Genomic DNA, 19,704 nt, shown 5'->3' with positions numbered 1-19,704 from the left:
CTTTGTTACAGGGTCCGAGTGGAGTACTACGTAAACGAGAACACTTTCAAAGAAAGACTGCAACTATATTTTATAAAAAATCAACGATCGAGTAAGTGTTCGTTACTTATTACTTCTTATAGTTTAGAAAGATCTTCTTTTATGTAATAACAATTATATTCTTTCATATAATAGCAATTTTCTTTATGTATTCCGTTAGCTTCATTTATAATAAAGTAACTCGCGGGAGCTTCCGATACATTAATTATACCGGAAATTTATTTTTATTGATCTTCGTACCTTCACATTGCAATAATTTACATTTAGCGAAAACCATGGCTATCCGTTACCCACAACGCATTTTTGCTAGTGTCACACAACAAAATAATTATGATTTACGAAGCGCTAGGATTAACGTTTGATATGTATCATGTACAAAGTATGGTCATGCAGTATTTGAATACATTATTATAATTGCCACAAAAATCTAAACAATAAAATGGCCAAAATATAAAAAAAATACACTATTTTTACATTATACATATACAAGATGGCTATGATAAAATATCAGCAAAATTTCGGAGATAATACAACAGCATTTAGATTGTTTGAAAAACAATACTACAACCGCCTTTTTGAAATATTATATCAGTTTTTCAAATTTATAAACTTAGGAAAAATAGAAGTTCGAACTTATTGTTCGTATCTGAAGGAAAAACAGTTCAGTGGCAAATCAAGCGTCAATCATTGTAAGTAATCAAATTAATACTTGTAAGTACTGTACAGTACATACCGAGGTACAATTAAACAGTAAAAAAATATCTGCAACAACGCTAATGTTTCACACAACTGGATAAAATTGGCTTAGAAAACATTTTTCTTTCTAAAATTAATTATCAATATAAACTTCTCATTATCAATTAATAGTTTGTAAGTTGATGCTTAACTACCTGATGACCTGCTAAGAATATGACATAAATTTTTATTTTAAATGCATTTGGAAACCTGCAATACCTTATATGACTGAAGAACTCGTTACAAAACAGTTAATCTATAAGAAAAGAAATGTTGAAACGATATCCTTACGTTTAGCCTTATGATCATTTTTTGACGTAAAAATCTAAGATAAGAGCCACACGTACAAAGTCGCGAGCAACAGTCTTTATAAATAAAATAAAACGTAAATATCGATCGATAACTCTAAGGGTTGGTTCACAACGAGATGAGAAGCGCTTCAACACTGCACATACATTTTAAAAAATACACTTTTATAACAGTTTTTTACATTTCTAGATTCATCGTGAGTCGAACCTTTTTGACATGGTCCAAGTTGTTTAAAAATAGACAAACGCAGGCGATATTAAAAATAAAAGTCATCAAGAGAAAAAGCGAATAAAATAATCCGATCAAAATAAAGAGACGATGGCCTGGTATACTTAGTATGCTTTTATCTATAAAACAACATCAAAAACAATCAAAATTTATTAGCGTATAATACTGACCGAATATAAAAAATCAATTGAGCTGTACTTACTTGACAGAAAATTATTGATCGACATGCATCCTTGACTTTGTGCTGCATCGTCTTTAGAGTATGATTACAACTAGTGTGTTCTTACACGTTCCCTTATTCTTTATGATATTTAATTTATTATACCACAATTTGTAAATCTAGTAGCGTATAGAAAAATAAAGACTTTTAATTTGAAGATTAATTATACGAGTATATCCATAGTAAAAAAATACTTCAATGCTCTGAGCAAACATTTTCAAATATTATTTCAAAGAAATCAAAGGATTTTTCAGAAATCAAATCAGTCACGAAGTTTTCTAGAGCTTACATCTGCACGCGAAATGAAAGTGCAACTAACTTGATTTTATCAAAGAGTTTAAAGCTGTAAGGAACCGGCTTATGATGATAACAAACATCTATCTAATCTACTAATCACTAACATCGACAAGCAGCACGGACTTATTACTCAATAACTATTTTCGCAACACAAGATATTTACAAATTCTGAAATATATTTTTCAAATAGTGTATGTCAGATATGTTTTATGTCGCTAATTTAAGTAGAAAAGTAATTGACATTCAGCAGTCTAGACCACAAGTAATTGAACATCATATGTCAAAAACTATTCCATTTTAACTATACCGACACAACATTTTTAGTCAAGGGCGAACCCCGGGCTCCTTTTCAGAGTGGTGAGGATGTAACCGGGACTAACGTCAGAAGGAAGAAGAAGAATAAAATGCAGAAATCAGATGCATAAAAGTCAAGATGAGATTATCAAAAAATAAAGATTAAAACCTGAACAAATCAAATTCACCAAGAACAGCGAGGTCTTGAGCACAATCATTCAGATCTCAATCGTTATTAATAATATAGTTAACTTGAAAGAAATAAAGAAAAATGGCTTAGAATAAAATAATTCTAATGAATAAATGATAAACCTTGTACAATTAATGCTGTAGTTGAATCAGGATCGGTTTGGAAGAATTCTGCTGCCCAATTTTTACATACTACTTTTTCATACATACATAAAATCACGCCAATTTCCCGGAGGGGTGGGCAGAGACTACATCTTTTATCTTGCCACGCTCTCTTCGGTTTCGGGTATTCTTGACCTGACCTTTTGCCAAGACGTTTGATCAAGATACGTTTTCATGATTTACTAATATCACGTACACTATGATTATATGATCAATGTGCTTGCAATGAGCTAATATAGGCTAAGTTGGCGCTCATATATTTCAATGACATAGTGGGTATAGAGCCTAAAACCGCGTCCTCAAAAGTACATCTCCACTCCGTAACCTCGTATAATCTAGAGATCGGATAATATTATTCGAAATTGAAATTTTATAACATTTTTGCTTTATCGAAACTAGGGAATCCTATTTCCATTTACCAGGAGCCACTGAGATTGGAAATTTTATTCGAATACTACGTAACTATATCATTTTATGTGGATTTAAAAGAATTCATAAATAGACCGATTAAACATTTTTGCTATAGGAAAGCTGTGCACCGGTCAATGAATGGAATATCTGTCGTATTCACCAATCTAAACTGTCGGGGCGATTTTTGAAAAGGGTGGTGAAGGTACTGATTGCGGTGTCCACATTTATTAGCTTCACTGTTGTCACTTGATGTCTTTTGAGCTTTTTCTTTCCAATTCAATATAATTTTCTAATTATATCTCAAACATTGTTTTAACATGATCTAATCGATCAGATGGTAGTGACATTATATCATAGTACTTTTTTTAAAAGCCACACAACTTTTGGCCATCACAGACGGACAGACAAATTGACTACCTCTGTTGTAAACATGAAACATTCACTACAAACAACATTCATTCAAAGAGAAGCATTAAAAAGTTAGTTAAATTAAAAACAATTGAAAATCGCTTGAAGAACTAGTCCTAAATTTTTCATCATTTCGCATTCCCAACTGCTAGATACTTGTTGTGAAAAGGTTCCGCAAAGATTTTGCGTTGGAGCCCTTGCCTAATGACTTTATTTTGTATTGTTACAGGTTTACGCATTAGAATAGCAAACTTATTTTTCAAACTTTTGGCCTGCGTGTTGTACATATTCCGCGTGTGTGCTGATGGGGATCCTATATCGGCTTCTTGGTAAGTTTTACCTACCTTTTGAACAGAGAAGTTAATTTTAAGTGGCGATCTGTGAAAACGGAGTTTCAAAAGTTTAACTTCAGATAGTAAACTATCCATCATAAATAATGGTAAAATATAATATGTGACAACCAAATATTGATCATCAGAATTCTAGTGAAATTTCAAGTGTCTCTGACGTGATTGCATGAAAATAATGATGAATATGGATGAAGCAAAAGATGTATGAAGAAATCTTGGCAAGTGAAAGTTTGTTATGTGATAATCAGAGTTAGTAATCCTTTGATACGAAGTAATAGATTATTTCATAGTATCTTAATATTATGAAATTATTAGACATAACAGAACTCATTTGCGAACCAATAGTAAGTATCCTTAGTTTAAAGGACATCTATCATGCCATAATTATGTCTAGCGCAGTTGCCGCGACAATAATGATGACAGTTTTAAAGGATATGCATTTAATTTTTTTCCTCTTATTTAAAAACTAAGTAAATAACTAAGTAAATCTCGCATGTTTTATGAGTACCAATACGCTAACTTATAATTACCTTACTTATTTTTGGTCACATGCCCACTTCTTCCATTATTCGAACGTCGGCGGTCGAATCGGTAAGGTGCTCGGTAATGCACATAGAATGTTGAGACATGGCCGCAGTGCGTTTAAACCGGTGTTAGACTATTTAAGGAGTATGTATGTAGTTTGAACACTAACCGATGCTCTTACTGTGGGGGAAAACATCGTGAGGAAACCTGCACATTCAGGCAACTGGATGTGTAACCACCAATACGGGTTAGGTTCTCTTGCAAAGGTTGCGGAGGTCAGACAAGGGTCGCTACGTGTAAAATCCTGACTCACCGAATCCAAGATCCATGGTATGGACTTCCTCTGGCCTCCTCTCCAGAGTGGTGAGGATGCAACCGGGACTAAAGCCAGAAAGAAGAAAACATACTTTTTTATCAGACGGTCCATTTCCAATTTTCTTCTAATTCCATTACAATGACTTATACAAAACTATAAAACACAATTATATGTTTCAGTTATGGCTGTAAACCGGGAAATAAGACTGAATTCGAATATTCGGCTAACTTGACAGAAGAGGAATTTCAAGAGCATCCTATTATTAACTGGGACGGAATAATATGGGTCAACAGACCGTTGTACCTATGGGTAGTACAAGTCATATTGGCTATGATATCTTTTACAGAAGCAATATTACTTGCCTACCTAGGTTATAAGGTAAGACATGTATTTTTAAACAAGTTAGTTTATTCATATTTAGCGCAAAAACCCACAAAGTTTTAAAGATAGCTATTTCTACAAGAAAAATCGGGAGGTTTGATTTGATAATAACAGGGCGACCATTAGGAGAAGGCACGGCTACTCAGGTCGTAGCTTGTATCGTAAGTAGTAGTCCTAAAATAGGGGGCGAATAATACAGAAGTGAAGGTACACTAAAGAGGTTATGAAGAGAGTCATGTATAGTATGGTAGATAGAACCATGGACAGTGGTGGGATAGAAACCCATTTGTTTTTCGTTTCGCTGAAAAAAATAATGAAAGATAATGATAATGTTACATTGTTACAATCACGGGAATATAATGCAGGTAGAGGATTGGAAAAAAGTGAATTTCCTACAGAGACCTAGTTCAGCGGGAAACGTATGCTTCCGGAATTTGTATTCTCGGATTTATTTGATAAACTATTTGATATATATCGATGACAGGGGTTCCTCTTGATTGTTTAATTGAGAAAAACTAATTCGTTCAAGCTACCTACTAAAAAAACAGAGGAAATACGATCTAACGTAGCGCATGCTCTCGACCACTTGATGCATATAGAATGCTTCGTCGAAATTATTCAATATCCGTATTGTTTTTCGGATAAATATCGAGTTGGATAATATATCAAATACGCGAGAAATGACTTAATGTGATAATATATTATTCACCATGGAAATGAAATTTTAAAAATTCCTAACCTAATGATTTAACTTTACGAACTTTAAGCAGATCAATTAAAATGTTTGTTTTTTCTTCGAAGAAACTTTAGCCCTCTTTTTGACCTTAAAGGGTTGAATTAAGAAAAATCCTAATAGAAAAAATCCTTCTATGGTTTAGCTTTAGGCTGGGCGTTGAGGAGTAAAAAAAAAGAAAGGGCGCCCTTTTAGATATATAGTTAAAGCATGCAAATACAAAATCAGTTTTACTTTTACTTTCTATAAGATGAAACCGTTAAGAATCATACGGATGGATATCCCTTAGTTTATGAATTTAACAAAAGAGGTGACAAATAGGTAAATTTTCGAAAATTTGGACGTAAGATAAAACAATATCTCGTTTAGAATCCTGTGCGACTTTATATTTCCTACGGAGTTTATGAAATCTCAGATCTTACTGGTGATATATATTGATAAAGAAGAGACTAAGATTTTGTAATGTTACATAATCTCTATTGAAATTGACAAGGATCAGACCACCTTATCATATAAAATTATTTCTACAGTTTGTCGCATAATTAACAAACCATTTTTTTTTTATTTCAGGGAAATATATGGCAACAAGTGCTATCATTTCATTTCATTTTGGAAATGGTCAATACGATCCCATTCGCCCTAACAGTAAGTTACCTATCTAATATGCCATTAAATTTTATTAAAATTCGTAATTAACATAACTCTTGAATAATTGAAAATAATTTTGATATTGCTCCTATATATGATAAGGATAACACTAGAGGCCGCCCGCGACTTCGTCCGCATGGAAACCCTATCAATCCCGCGGGAACTCTGGGATAAAAAGTAGCCTATGTGTTATTCTGGGTCTTCAGCTACCTACATACCTGTTTGCGCCAATTAATTATCTGTGCGCAATTTCCATTGTAAAAAAAAAAAAAGAAGAAAAATCTTCCCGCCTTTTTTTGAACGTTTTTCCGAATACACATCTTTTTATCGAGTCCAGAGTTTTATTTCGTCAAAAATTATAAATCAGGACTAGTTGTCCTCATCATGGTCCAAAACCGAAGCCGGATGATTAATTAATGTGGATCAGCGTTAATATGAATAATTTCAGTAAAGACGATTATTAATATCACCGGACTTGAGGCGGCATTACTACCTAAAGGAAAATTCTGCAGATGACGGAGTACATTTATATGGTGTTAAGTAGTAATATTATATTTAAATAACTAACCCAACACTCGAACAGGTATTGTTAAGTGTGTTAATTAAGGATTTTATAAGGTTAGTACTATTTAATACACTTTATGTTTGTTAATACCTAGCATCTTTCTTCATTGTTTTTTACGTAATATTTGCTATAATTATATTCAAATTATACTTGATTAAATAGGTATAGGAAGCATTGTTGTTTCATTATTTGGATATATTATTTGTTATTTTAGCAAATTCTTTTATTATTCACGTAAAATAAAGGTGCATAGGTCAATTTATTGTTACTAAGTTATCATCGCAGGTGTATCATAGGAACCTAGGTAGGTCAATTTTGGTTGCCGTCGTGTATGATTGTCATTTGTTATTTCGGATTAATGAGCTTATTTTATTTATGGTGATGTACTTATTTTCAATGCAAAGTAATTAGTTAACTTGATAGTTTAATTTTGCAACAAAAATCACTAAGGCCCTTGTTATGATTTAATAGACAGTAAAGTTTGTTTTATTAGAATTATCGACACATTCATTTTCAATTAATGCTTTTTGTTATTTTAATTGTCGACAAATTATTGTTAGATAATTAACGCATTAAATTGGTAGGCATAACTGTATCTTTACTTTAAACATCGGTTGTTTATATTTACATTGTAAACATTTCAGGTTGACCACATCCGTTTCCCAATATGTCTGAAGAAAAGGATCTTGTTAAGAAACGTGGTAGTTTTAAGGGACGTTTGACGTTATTCATCAATTACCTGGATGGGTTGCCAGAATTTGATGAACAGTTAGACAGTTGTACGGTCAGGGAATTGCAATTACGGATGGGGAAGATCGAAAGTATGTATGAACTTTACAATGAGGTACAGTTACGTTTAGAATGTTTAGCTGACGATATCAATTTTCGATTAACCGAACGAGCTGAGTTCGAGTCTTTGTATTACAACTCTCTGTCTAGGGCACAGGACTTACTATGTAAGTACAATAATGATAAAGAATCGGTAAGTAGTGATAAAATTACCCGTATTAGTCAACGTAAGCCTGTTAGGTTGCCCACCATTCAGCTCCCAAAGTTCAACGGGACTTATAGCAATTGGTTGGAGTTCCGTGACACTTTTATCAGCCTTATTCATTATAATGACGAAATTGACCAAATTAATAAATTCCATTACTTGCGAGCGTCTTTGGAGGGATCTGCTGCTGTTGTAATTCATGCCGTTGAGTTTTCAGCCGGAAATTACGACATAGCTTGGAAATTGATATGTGATCGTTTTGACAATAAAAGATTATTGGTGCAGAATCATTTATCCTCCTTATTTAATTTAAACACTATAGTAAAAGAGTCATCTTTTGTGTTAAAAGATTTAATTGATCAACTTAATAAAAATCTACGTGCATTGGAGTCACTAGGTGAGCCTGTGAAACACTGGGACACTTTATTAATATATATAGTGACTTGTAAATTACCTCAGCACACATTGCGTGAGTGGGAGGAACATAAGGGTCGCATAGATAAAGATATAATAATAACATTTAGTACATTCCTACAATTCATTCGCACGCGCTCTGATTTGTTGGAAACCTTAGAGTTAGCGCGAGCTTACAATAATGCTTCTCCCTCTAAGCATAGTACAGGTAGAATACAATCTATGCTTGTTGCGAATCCCAATAATTATAATTTAAATAATAAGTTGTGCCCGCACTGTAAGTCAGATCACTTGTTAAGTAGTTGTTCACAATTCCTTGCACTTAGTGTAGACGCCCGTTACAAGTTAATGCCTCACTATAAAGTTTGTTATAATTGTTTTCGTGTTGGTCATTTCGCCAATCGTTGTAAAAGGCCGGGTTGCAAATTGTGTAAACGCCGTCACAATATATTGTTACATTTGAAGGATAATAAGCCTGTTTCAAATTCTTGCAATAATAATGCTAATGAAAATACATCACGAGATAGCTCATTTGTTTCCATGCCTTCGTTACCGCCCGCTGACGCTGGGACAAGCTGACACTGATGCGAGTGCAAATAATTTAACTTTGTCTGCGGATCTCAGTTCGTCTTGTGGTGATAACGGTGAACACCGCGGTGGTGTTTTGTTGTCTACCGCTCTCATCAAGTTATGTGATCGGAACGATCGTGAGCACATAGTGCGGGCCCTGCTTGATAGTGGTAGTACTTCATCATTTATGACAGAACGCTTATGTACTCGGCTCAATTTGAATACTAGTCATGTTAATGGTTCAGTCTATGGCATAAATAACGTGAGTTCTCACGTAGGCAAAATATGTCACGTAAAGATGACCTCTTTATACAACTCTTATACTGCAAAGTTAAGTTGTTTTATTTTGCCATCATTAATGAGTGTTATGCCCTTGTCGTGAAATCGACATTTTAGACTTGAATATTCCAGATAATATATTTTTAGCAGACCCCACATTTAATAAGCCGTCAGAAGTAGATATATTAATAGGTGCTGATCTCTTCTGGGACTTGGTCGGGTCACAGAGAATTAGACTAGGTGTAGGTAAGCCGGTACTGTGTGACACGTTACTAGGCTGGATAGTTTCCGGTCCTGTTACTTATAATCAAGGCAAGCGTAGGTCAAATGATATTTCTTGTAATTTTACTCAGACAGATTCCTCTTTTAATAATGATTTTAATAAAATTCACAATGATTTGGTGAAGTTTTGGAATCTGGAAGAGATAAACCCTCCATTCTCTCATTATTCACCTGAAGAAAGGTTATGTGAGGAACATTTTTTGAAAAATACGACACGTTTAGATGATGGTCATTTTTGTGTTCGTATTCCAATGAAGCAAAGTCCTTCCATGTTAGGAGACTCATTCCAAAGGGCATCTAAATGTTTTTATTCTCTAGAACGTAGACTGAAATCAAAGCCTGACTATGGCACTATGTATCGAGATTTCATGTCTGAATATATAGAGTTAGGTCACATGACTGAAAAAACTAATATTGATATTAGTAAAGGATATTTTATTCCACATCACGGAGTGCTGCGTGAAAGTAGCACTACTACAAAGTTGCGTGTAGTCTTTAATGCAAGTAGCCCTACTTCTACAGGACTTTCATTTAATGATGTGCAGATGGTGGGACCTACAGTGCAGGATGACCTCATATCTATACTTCTTCGGTTCCGGCAACACAAATACGTGTTGTCAGCTGATGTTGCAAAGATGTATAGATGTATTTATGTTCATCCTGCTGATAGGCACCTGCAGCAGGTACTGTGGCGCGATAATGATGGCGATCCTGTCAAAGTTTTTGAGTTAAACACAGTTACTTATGGCACGTCTAGTGCACCATATCTTGCTACGCGTTGCCTTCAGCAAATAGGTATTGATTATAAAAATAACGATTCCCAAATGGGTGAGTCATACCCATGTAGCAAAGATAAGATTGCTGAAATTATCATGCACGATTTTTATGTAGATGACCTGCTGACAGGAAGTGATGATTTAAATGAGGTTAAGTTTATTTGCACAGAGGTTACCAACGCACTGGCTTCGGCTTGTATGCCGCTTAGAAAATGGAGATCTAATGTTACGGAATTAGTTTCTGAAGCTTCTCAGTCATCGTTAGAGTTAGACATAGGACCTAACGAATCTAATAAGTTGTTAGGATTAGACTGGTTTGCTAGTTCTGATGAATTGGGATTTTCTTGCTCCACGTTGCCTCCTAAGGATTGTGTGACTAAGCGTGACATACTCTCTGCCATAGCACGGATTTTCGACCCCTTAGGTCTTTTATCACCTTGTGTAATAACTATGAAAATGCTATTGCAACGCATGTGGTTGGATAAAATCTCATGGGATGAGCCATTATCTCCGGTACTTAATGATATTTGGAACACTATTGTGAAGGCATTGCCAATTATTAATGATTTTCGTGTTCCGCGCCTTGTTGTGTGTGACGTTTACACTACGTTGGAACTTCATATATTTACAGACGCGTCTGAGCGTGCCTATGGCGCGTGCGTCTATGTACGTAGTGTTAATCATAAGGGTGAATATTTGATACGGCTTCTAACGGCTAAAAGTCGAGTGGCACCGATTAAGCCGACCACCATTCCAAGGTTGGAATTGTGTGGGGCTGTGGTCGGAGCCCGTTTATGTGAGAAGGTTCTTAGTTCTTGGCGAGTAAAACCAAGTCAAGTTTATTTCTGGACTGACTCCACCATAGTATTGGGTTGGTTGCAGATGTTGCCTGCTAAGCTTCAGCCATTTGTACGCAATCGCGTTGCTGAAGTTTTAGACAAGGCGGGCCACTGCACATGGAGACACGTTCCAACCGATCATAATCCTGCAGACCTAATATCTCGTGGTGTGGATATTAGTGTTCTAAAATCTTTAGACTTATGGTGGAGCGGTCCCAGCTTTCTAAAGCAACATAGTTCACATTGGCCTTCTCCATGTAAATCATTAGAGTTAAACGATCTGCCTGAAACTCGACCTTCTGTTTCTTTGAGCGCTACTATTCGTAATGATAGTCTAAGTTACACTCTTATAGATTTTAGTAGATTTTCAAATTATTTAAGGCTTATCCGCACTGTAGGTACTGTTTTAAAATTTATTAAATTGTGTAGAAAAAAGCCTACAGCTAGTAAATTTCTGTCACAAGACGATTTGCAGGATGCACTAAATGTTGTCATTATCCAAAGTCAAAAGGAATCATTTCCTGAGTATGAAATGCTTTCTGGTAATCGTAAATTGCCAAATAAAAGCGCCCTTATTAAATTTAATGTATTTCTTGATGATAATAAAATAATGCGTGTTGGAGGACGCTTAGTTAATTCCTTGTTTTGTTTTGAGAAAAAGCACCCTATTATTTTACAGTCCACTCATAAATTTACAAAATTACTTTTTGAATTTGAACATATAAGGTTAATGCATGCAGGCCCACAATTGATGTTGGCTTCTATTAGAGATTCGTACTGGCCTATAGGCGGACGAAATTTAGCGAGGAGTTGTTATCGTAAGTGTGTACGTTGCTGTCGCATATCAGGTAGAACAGTTAGTCCTATAATGGGCAATTTACCACAGCAGCGTCTCCTTCCAGGCGGTTACCCCTTTCAGTGCACTGGTGTGGACTATGCTGGTCCCATCATGGCTGCTAGTCGGCAAGGTCGCGGATGTAAGCTGATAAAAGTGTACATTGCAATTTTTGTATGTTTCACCACTAAAGCTATCCATTTGGAGCTGGTGAGTGACTTAACGAGTAATAAGTATTTACTAGCATTATTTCGATTTATTTCGCGACGGGGAAAGCCCGATGATATTTATTCCGATAACGGTACCTCATTCGTAGGGGCCTGCAATGAACTTTCGAAGTTTCTTAAAACTAATTGTGATTCCTTGAGCGAACAATTAGCTAATGATGGTATCAAATTCCATTTTATCCCTGCGTATAGCCCTCATTACGGCGGTCTTTGGGAAGCGGGTGTTAAGTCAACAAAGTTCCACCTTAGGCGAGTGTTGGGAAATTGTAACCTTACGTTTGAAGAACTTAACACCACGTTAGTCCAGATTGAGGCAATATTAAATTCACGTCCACTGACGCCTCTGTCTTCCGATCCAGCAGATTGCACCCCATTGACTCCAGGACATTTTTTGATAGGCCGGCCTCTTACTTCACTTCCACGGCATGATATCAAGGACCATTCCACTGCTTCATTATCACGTTTCCAACGAATAGAGCAGCTACGCCAGCATTTTTGGGCTCGTTGGAGTAAGGAGTTCGTGTCTGAGTTGCAGCACAGAATCAAGTGGCAAAAGGGCAACGATACACTGAAGCTGGGTGCATTGGTCGTCGTAAAGGAAGATCATCTACCTCCTCTCAAATGGCGATTGGGAAGAGTCATTGCCGTCCATCCTGGATCAGATGGAATTGTTCGGGTGGCAGACATCACCACATCTGTTGGAGTCATACGAAGAGCTTTCAATAGGATTTGCCCTCTACCCGTCGACGCAGAGTTTGGTTGAAAGAGAGGCTTTCAACGCCCGGGGGCATGTTTGCGCCAATTAATTATCTGTGCGCAATTTCCATTGTAAAAAAAAAAAAAGAAGAAAAATCTTCCCGCCTTTTTTTGAACGTTTTTCCGAATACACATCTTTTTATCGAGTCCAGAGTTTTATTTCGTCAAAAATTATAAATCAGGACTAGTTGTCCTCATCTTGAAATTTCATGGTAATCGGTTCAGTAGTTTTTGCGTGAAAGAGTACATCCATACAAACTTTCGCCTTTATAATAGTAGTAGGATTATTTTTATTTATGACTATATTATATCATTGATATGTTATATATTATATAATTATATAAATCATGTCTAATATAATAATCTAACTACTCGAAAGTCTTATATTTTCCCAAAAAACTAATTGTTACTCGTACATTATCTGTTTCAGTTACCATTTCCCCCACTTCGTAACCTCTTCATACCAGTATTTTTGAACTGCTGGCTAGCCAAAAGATCATTGGAAAACATGTTTGTAAGTATGTTTTAAACAACTTATCAAATAAAACGACCGTTAAATCCGATAGTAATGTTAAATAGTCAACCTAAATGGATGAACATCAGGACATTGCGTAGCTCTCTGTATAAAAAGCTGCAAACGACGTTTTATAAATTAAATTTAATATTTTTTTAGGGAAACAAAAAGTACATGATATAAAAATGCACTTCAATTTCCGTTGCGAGTATCTGTCAGAAAATTTGTATTTAAAATATTTTTAAAAAACAATTTACTTCTCAATTTAGGTTAAGAGATAACGAAATAGAAGAACATGAAGCTTTCGCTAGTAATTCTTTACAGATACTGGCGTAAGTGTCAAGTTTTTCCTTTTTTTTTTCCTTTTGGTTTTTATATATTACGGTAATTTGGAAATGATTTTGCTGGTTTTTCTTATTATGTCGAGTCATAATCCGATGGGGCCGATTTTTTCACAGCTTTCGGTTATGAAATCTGAACAAAATGTAAACTGATCAAAAACTAATAAGCCCAATAATTTCATAAATTCTTTAAAATAATAAATCATTACAGACAAATTATCTTAGGATTATGTAATAAAAGTCGGGTTCACTTATTTTCAGAACGACCTTCATCGGGCGATGCAGAAATCGCAATCGGCGTTATCTCAACAGTTGATGATTCTCTGCGTCACGTTACTTTGTCTTGTATTTACTAGGTGAGTAAAAGAAACTGAAACTTATAATTATTCAACAATAAAAAAGAAACAAATGTTAATACTTACAGCTATTTAATGAACTTATTTCATTATAAAAATATGTAAATAGATACATATTATATAATATAAATAGGTAATGCATTTTAAACTGTTTTACAAGTCGTATAGTCAATTTCTTTTAAAAATTCCATTAATAACTACGGTTTAGCCATAATTCACATAAGGTAGGCTGGAATCAATAACTCTTTCATCAACCATCAAATTACACAGACGAAGGCCAGTCAGGGACTCACTGTCTTTGAACATTTATTATGAATGAGAATGCAGCCAACACTAACACTTGCATAGCTCTCTTTAATTTCTCCATGCCCAAAAATTATATTATATAGAGAAATTTTTCTATATTCCGTAATAAAATATTTATATTTATTGAACAGTTAATTGAGCTAACTTTATACTGAAAACGTCATTAGGGATGCCAAAAACGGGTTATAATTTTACGTATGGCCGTTTTACTTATTACGACTTACTACTTACGAGTGCCTCCTCTTTATAAACTATTTATTTTTTCGATTTCGTCATACTTTAAAAAATACCCTTATGAACTGCTCACTCAACTCAACTCACGAATTTATTTGTATTCACCAATATTATCCCTTTAGAATAAGAAAGTTGAACTCCAATAAAGGTAAAATTTCCAAATTACCCAGAATTTTGTGGTTTTATGATTTTGCAAAATGTTGAATTCTTATTATGACAAACTTTTAAATCTTGTAATTCCCATAATATTGATTTCATTTATTTTCGTAAGATATTAAAACCTATAATATAATGTTTGACGTTTATATTGTGGCAAACCCTTACAAGTATATTTATCCTAATGCCACACTTTTCTGTTACATAATCTTGAACATCCGAGCGTATGTTCCCTTGTATTTTTTTGTAACTATTTGTTACTTGTTATTTATTACGTTTGTTTATGCGTACACATATTATTTATGTAGGAATATACAAAATAAAATAATATACAGTTTGATTTCGTCCTATCCTATTTCAAAATGTGATATCAAAGTATTAATTGTCTTTATTCGCAAAATATAACATTTACAATCTCACGTTAGTATATACATATATCCCACATTACCTCTTTTACCTTGAAAGAGTTACAAGTATTTTACCAGAAATCTTGTAATAACTTTATCCTCGTTTGACAATGGTTGTGAGTTGTGTTCATCTTCCTAATTCTAAAAGAATTTAGTTTTGTAAAATTCAACCGTTTACTAACTCAACATTGAGGGACAAAACAAATTGTACATTTTCTTGGGAAATAATAATTTAACTTTTTGCTAATTAAACCTTTTTGGGATACAACATTCTGAACAAGAAGAAGTTAAAACTTTAACTTTCTAGTTCTATATCCAATTATCTTGTTATTTAAATTCCTTTAATTTTATTTCCTGACCAAAAAAATAAAAGACCTACTAATACTTTATCTCATACATATAATAATAAGGAAATGGTGAAATTAAATTATGCAGACACTGGATTTTTTCCATCATACAAAATAATAATAACAGAAAATTTCCAAATAGCTCTACAACTTGGGTGTTATTCAATTTATTCAACCTTTTATTTTTATTGATTGCAGTTTGAACTATATACAAGATATAAGTTTAAAAAACAATAGCATATTCTATTTTGATTTAAAACCTCTTCAAAGATATTGTCTTTTATTATGATTCGTAACCTTGTATTGATTTCAAACCAATATTGCTTTTTATTTTCTATTCCTTTTCAGTGTGTGCGGCATTCAACACTTTCAGCGAGCTGGTCACCGTCATTTGAACTTATTTCAGGCTACATACTTTGTTGTTGTAACATTCTCTACGGTGGGATATGGTGACTTTGTTCCGGATATTTGGCCTTCGCAGTTATACATGGTGATAATGATTGGAGTTGCTCTAGTAGTGTTACCAACACAGGTATGTGATCAATACAAAGTTCCACATATTTTAAGACATAAATAATTAACGTTACTTTCATGCATTTTTTCACCTCTATTACATTAACAATAACTGATTTAAGGGATCGAAGTAACAATCAAATGTCATTATTTTATTTTGTTTCATATTGTTATATGCATAAATCTTCTGAAAGACAATATTAGGTATGTAATTAATGTCATTCATCATCTCACGAAAAAAAAATTTACTTTATTACTTACGAAGAACTTAAATATCATCAATATTTGTTCAGGGATAAAAATAAATCTTTAATAATTTATGCAAAATCGTTTCACGAGGACAACGTTTATTAGAATGAGATAGATATATTTACCAGACATCATCATATTTCAGTTTCAAAAAAGATAAACATCCGAGTCTAAAGAATTGGACCAAAGGAATTATTGTTTCTTTTTAACTAAATATTGAATAATTAAGCATTGGTGATAGCGATAGGTTGACGAGCCTCGGTGGTCGAATCGGTAAGGTCCCGCCCGGCTCACCCCGGGCTCCTCTTCAGAGAGGTGAGGATGCAACTGGGACTAAAGCCAGGAGCAAGATAGCGATAGGTTGCTAACCCTTGATCTAAAAATCCCAAGATTAACTTTCAAGTATTGTCTTTGTCCTTCCTTCAAGATTTTCAAGTACATTAAAATCTAATCACCTTATTCTTGTTTAACATTGCTTTCAAATTAATTATTAGTCATATTTTTTTAGTTTGAACAACTGGCTTTTACTTGGATGGAAAGGCAAAAGCTCGGCGGATCTTACTCATCACATCGAGCGCAATCAGAAAAGCACGTAGTTGTTTGTTCCACCACTCTCCATGCAGATACAATAATGGACTTTTTAAATGAATTTTATGCTCATCCTTTGCTTCAAGATTACTACGTAGTATTATTATCTCCTATGGAGTTGGACACTACTATGCGGATGATATTGCAGGTATGTAGAGGGTAATAGGGTTTGCTCATAACATGATCATTATAACAATTTGATTCAGTTAAGTAGGAATAAATTTTAATTAATATGCTTATTTTCTATGATGTTAATTATCTGAATGTTTAGGTACCGATTTGGGCTCAAAGAGTTATTTACATACAAGGGTCATGTCTGAAGGATACAGATTTAATAAGAGCGAGAATGAATGAAGCAGAAGCATGCTTTATTTTAGCAGCTCGAAATTATGCAGACAAAACGGCTGCAGATGAACACACAATTTTACGGTAAACATGAAATTCAAATTATACTTATTAATTATTATATTAGGACAATGTACATGCGTCCATATTTTATTTAACAGGTATTTAACCAGTCAAATTGGAATGAAAAATTTCAGCGGAAAACAAAGCTTTTAACACGTAATAGTGAAAACAGAGTGAAATAATCGCTTGTGTTGTGTATGTCATCGTAGTTGTATTATAAAGATAAATTTATTAATTTACTGTTTGTTTTTAAGGTCGTGGGCAGTTAAAGATTTTGCACCAGACGTGCCTCAGTATGTGCAAATATTTAGACCTGAAAATAAATTACACGTTAAATTTGCCGAATTTGTAGTGTGCGAGGATGAATTCAAATATGCCCTTTTAGCTAACAATTGTACTTGTCCTGGGGCATCTACGCTAGTAACACTTCTTCTCCATACAAGTAGAGGACAGTAAGTTACAAATACGAATTATGACTTTTTATTTTTTCTTCAATATTTATAAAATTCTATATAATATTCTAGGGAAGGTCAACAATCACAAGAAGAATGGCATCGTCTCTACGGTAAATGCTCTGGAAACGAAATCTATCATATTGTTTTAGGAGATAGTCGTTTCTTTGGGGAATACGCAGGCAAAAGTTTTACATATGCAAGTTTTCATTCTCATAGAAAGTTAGTACATACCAAGAAATAATAATTCATCTGCAATTTTTTTAATAATGATTATTATTATTAATAAAAAATTTACTCCTTCATAAAGGTATGGTGTAGCTTTAGTTGGTGTACGCCCTGCTGAGTTACCAGAATTTTACGAAGACACAATATTATTGAATCCTGGACCAAGACATATTATGAAAAGTAGTGATACTTGTTACTACATGAGTATCACAAAGGAAGAAAATTCAGCATTTGTAGTAGCAGAAAGGCAAACTGAACAGAAGTCTACAATACCAAAAGACCAAACAGCTTGTAGTCTGTTATCAACCGAGAAGAAGTGTAGCGACGCAGAGGAGGGGGGCATTGCCCAGCAGAAAAAACCAGACGGTAGTAGTGTGGCTCAATACGAACTTCCACAAGTGATTCTCCAAGCTCCCGCGAGTTCCACACCAAACGCATCGCCATCACGCATCTACCAAGCTAATACTGTATCATCCGCTAATTTAACTGTCATTAGCTGTGAGTGTCACAGTTGGATAAACGCCCAAAGTAGATTCAATACACATATTCCCAAAAAAAATATATTTTTGTTGGGAACACAAAGCAGGCATGATTTAAGTCATGTGATGGGAATAAGTCATTGTGTATTTGATCTATTTTTTTGTTGTTTTTGCTTACTGGGTATGCTCTTTATCTCAGAATAAACATAAAAGCTTCATTTATAAGCAAAATAATAACATTTATTAATAATTTTGTTTATTTCTAAGAATGTCTCGTAACATTGTCACGTAAATTATGTTAGACAAAATTTAAGTTTCATTCCGAGAAAAGAGCTATACACTCATAAATATTGTTTTAAAACTTTTTTTCTCTAACACCTTAAAAAGTAATACCGAAGCGAAAATGGAATTACTTGCTTTTTATTATTTGTACCGAACCATATAGCAGCCCATTTATTAACACTTAACGTTGTGAGTGAGATTTTTAAATTGACAGGAATGGTGTGGTTAATGACTGTTATATTTATAGGTATAACAATTTTTCAGTATTGCATGTTATATGTTTAATATACCTACCGATAGATAACCATACAAATTAAGCTAAGGATATAAAAGGGTGATATACGACTTTGACATTTACATCATTACATCAATCATCTGGTGCATTGTTAATATGAATTCATGATGCACTAAATAGCAAAATAGGCATGATGACTAGGTAGTAATTTATAGTAATGTAATACTAATATTATAGACAAACATTTTTAAACAAAGTATTTGAATTTACTCAAAGGCCTTGGTTAATCACATTTTATTCCTTTTCGAATCATAAATAATAGGTGGCTATTGATTATTTAAAAAATATATTTTCTGTTTGACAATAATTTTATCACTATTTGTAATATATTTTCACTATAATAATAAAAATTGTTGAATTTTAAATGGGCATTCCTCGCTTGCTAATTACTTAAAATTACTTATTAATCACGGTATGGACATCAAAATGTAGCGTTAGCTATCTTTTAGATTTGACCGCCTTAAATGGAATTTTTTCGCCAGATAGAAACTACCTAATGCCTGGGGAACCGAGGTTATAATAGTGGGTTATGAATCGTTAATATGTTATGGTAATTTAAATTAATTAAAAATTGTTAATAATTTGACAACATTATTGATAATAATGCGCGTGATTTGGCAAATGTGAATAATCAATTCAACAAAAGTATCTCTTAATCCCCAACTGTATTTTGCTTACTTCTGAGTCTTACGAATTTATTCATCATGCCTATAGTAATACGCGGCACCCGATGTTTCTCAGTTAAAATCATCCGTGTTGTTTTGTGT

General features: G+C 33.9%; 3 protein-coding genes across 3 annotated transcripts in view; 2 read left to right on the top strand and 1 right to left on the bottom strand.

Annotated features, from left to right (window-relative positions):
* Positions 1 to 1,816, bottom strand: part of LOC106133758 (uncharacterized) — a 49,884-nt gene extending 48,068 nt beyond the window's left edge. The window contains exon 1 of the mRNA XM_060953624.1: positions 1,514 to 1,816. Coding sequence (XP_060809607.1) covers positions 1,514 to 1,561 — 48 coding nt within the window. The 5' untranslated portion in view covers positions 1,562 to 1,816. The remainder of the gene's footprint in view (positions 1 to 1,513) is intronic.
* LOC106133757 (potassium channel subfamily T member 2) overlaps positions 1 to 19,704 on the top strand; it is a 70,643-nt gene that overhangs the window by 37,479 nt on the left and 13,460 nt on the right. Inside the window, exons 2-13 of the mRNA XM_060953622.1 lie at positions 12 to 91; positions 3,522 to 3,621; positions 4,663 to 4,861; positions 6,168 to 6,242; positions 13,213 to 13,296; positions 13,899 to 13,993; positions 15,792 to 15,975; positions 16,714 to 16,941; positions 17,065 to 17,222; positions 17,456 to 17,653; positions 17,726 to 17,875; positions 17,964 to 18,379. Of these exons, the coding sequence (XP_060809605.1) occupies positions 12 to 91; positions 3,522 to 3,621; positions 4,663 to 4,861; positions 6,168 to 6,242; positions 13,213 to 13,296; positions 13,899 to 13,993; positions 15,792 to 15,975; positions 16,714 to 16,941; positions 17,065 to 17,222; positions 17,456 to 17,653; positions 17,726 to 17,875; positions 17,964 to 18,379 (1,967 nt within the window). The remainder of the gene's footprint in view (positions 1 to 11; positions 92 to 3,521; positions 3,622 to 4,662; positions 4,862 to 6,167; positions 6,243 to 13,212; positions 13,297 to 13,898; positions 13,994 to 15,791; positions 15,976 to 16,713; positions 16,942 to 17,064; positions 17,223 to 17,455; positions 17,654 to 17,725; positions 17,876 to 17,963; positions 18,380 to 19,704) is intronic.
* On the top strand, positions 6,922 to 12,930 carry LOC106133822 (uncharacterized). Its single transcript, XM_060953694.1, has 2 exons — positions 6,922 to 8,426; positions 9,200 to 12,930. Exons 1-2 carry the CDS (start codon positions 7,478 to 7,480, stop codon positions 12,787 to 12,789), a joined length of 4,539 nt encoding a protein of 1,512 aa, XP_060809677.1. The 5' UTR covers positions 6,922 to 7,477; the 3' UTR covers positions 12,790 to 12,930.

Source organism: Amyelois transitella, chromosome Z (assembly GCF_032362555.1).
Source record: "Amyelois transitella isolate CPQ chromosome Z, ilAmyTran1.1, whole genome shotgun sequence".
Lineage (NCBI taxonomy): Eukaryota > Metazoa > Arthropoda > Insecta > Lepidoptera > Pyralidae > Amyelois > Amyelois transitella.
The sequence above is the reverse complement of the archived record's forward strand: the minus strand, read 5'-3'. Positions and strand labels throughout refer to the sequence as shown.

Bases quoted from the DNA above. Each gene is read 5' to 3' on its own strand.
- LOC106133822 (XM_060953694.1), top strand. From the start codon at position 7,478: ATGTCTGAAGAAAAGGATCTTGTTAAGAAACGTGGTAGTTTTAAGGGA. The intron at 8,427-9,199 runs GTAGAATACAAT...TGAATATTCCAG, and splicing joins TCCCTCTAAGCATAGTACAG to ATAATATATTTTTAGCAGAC.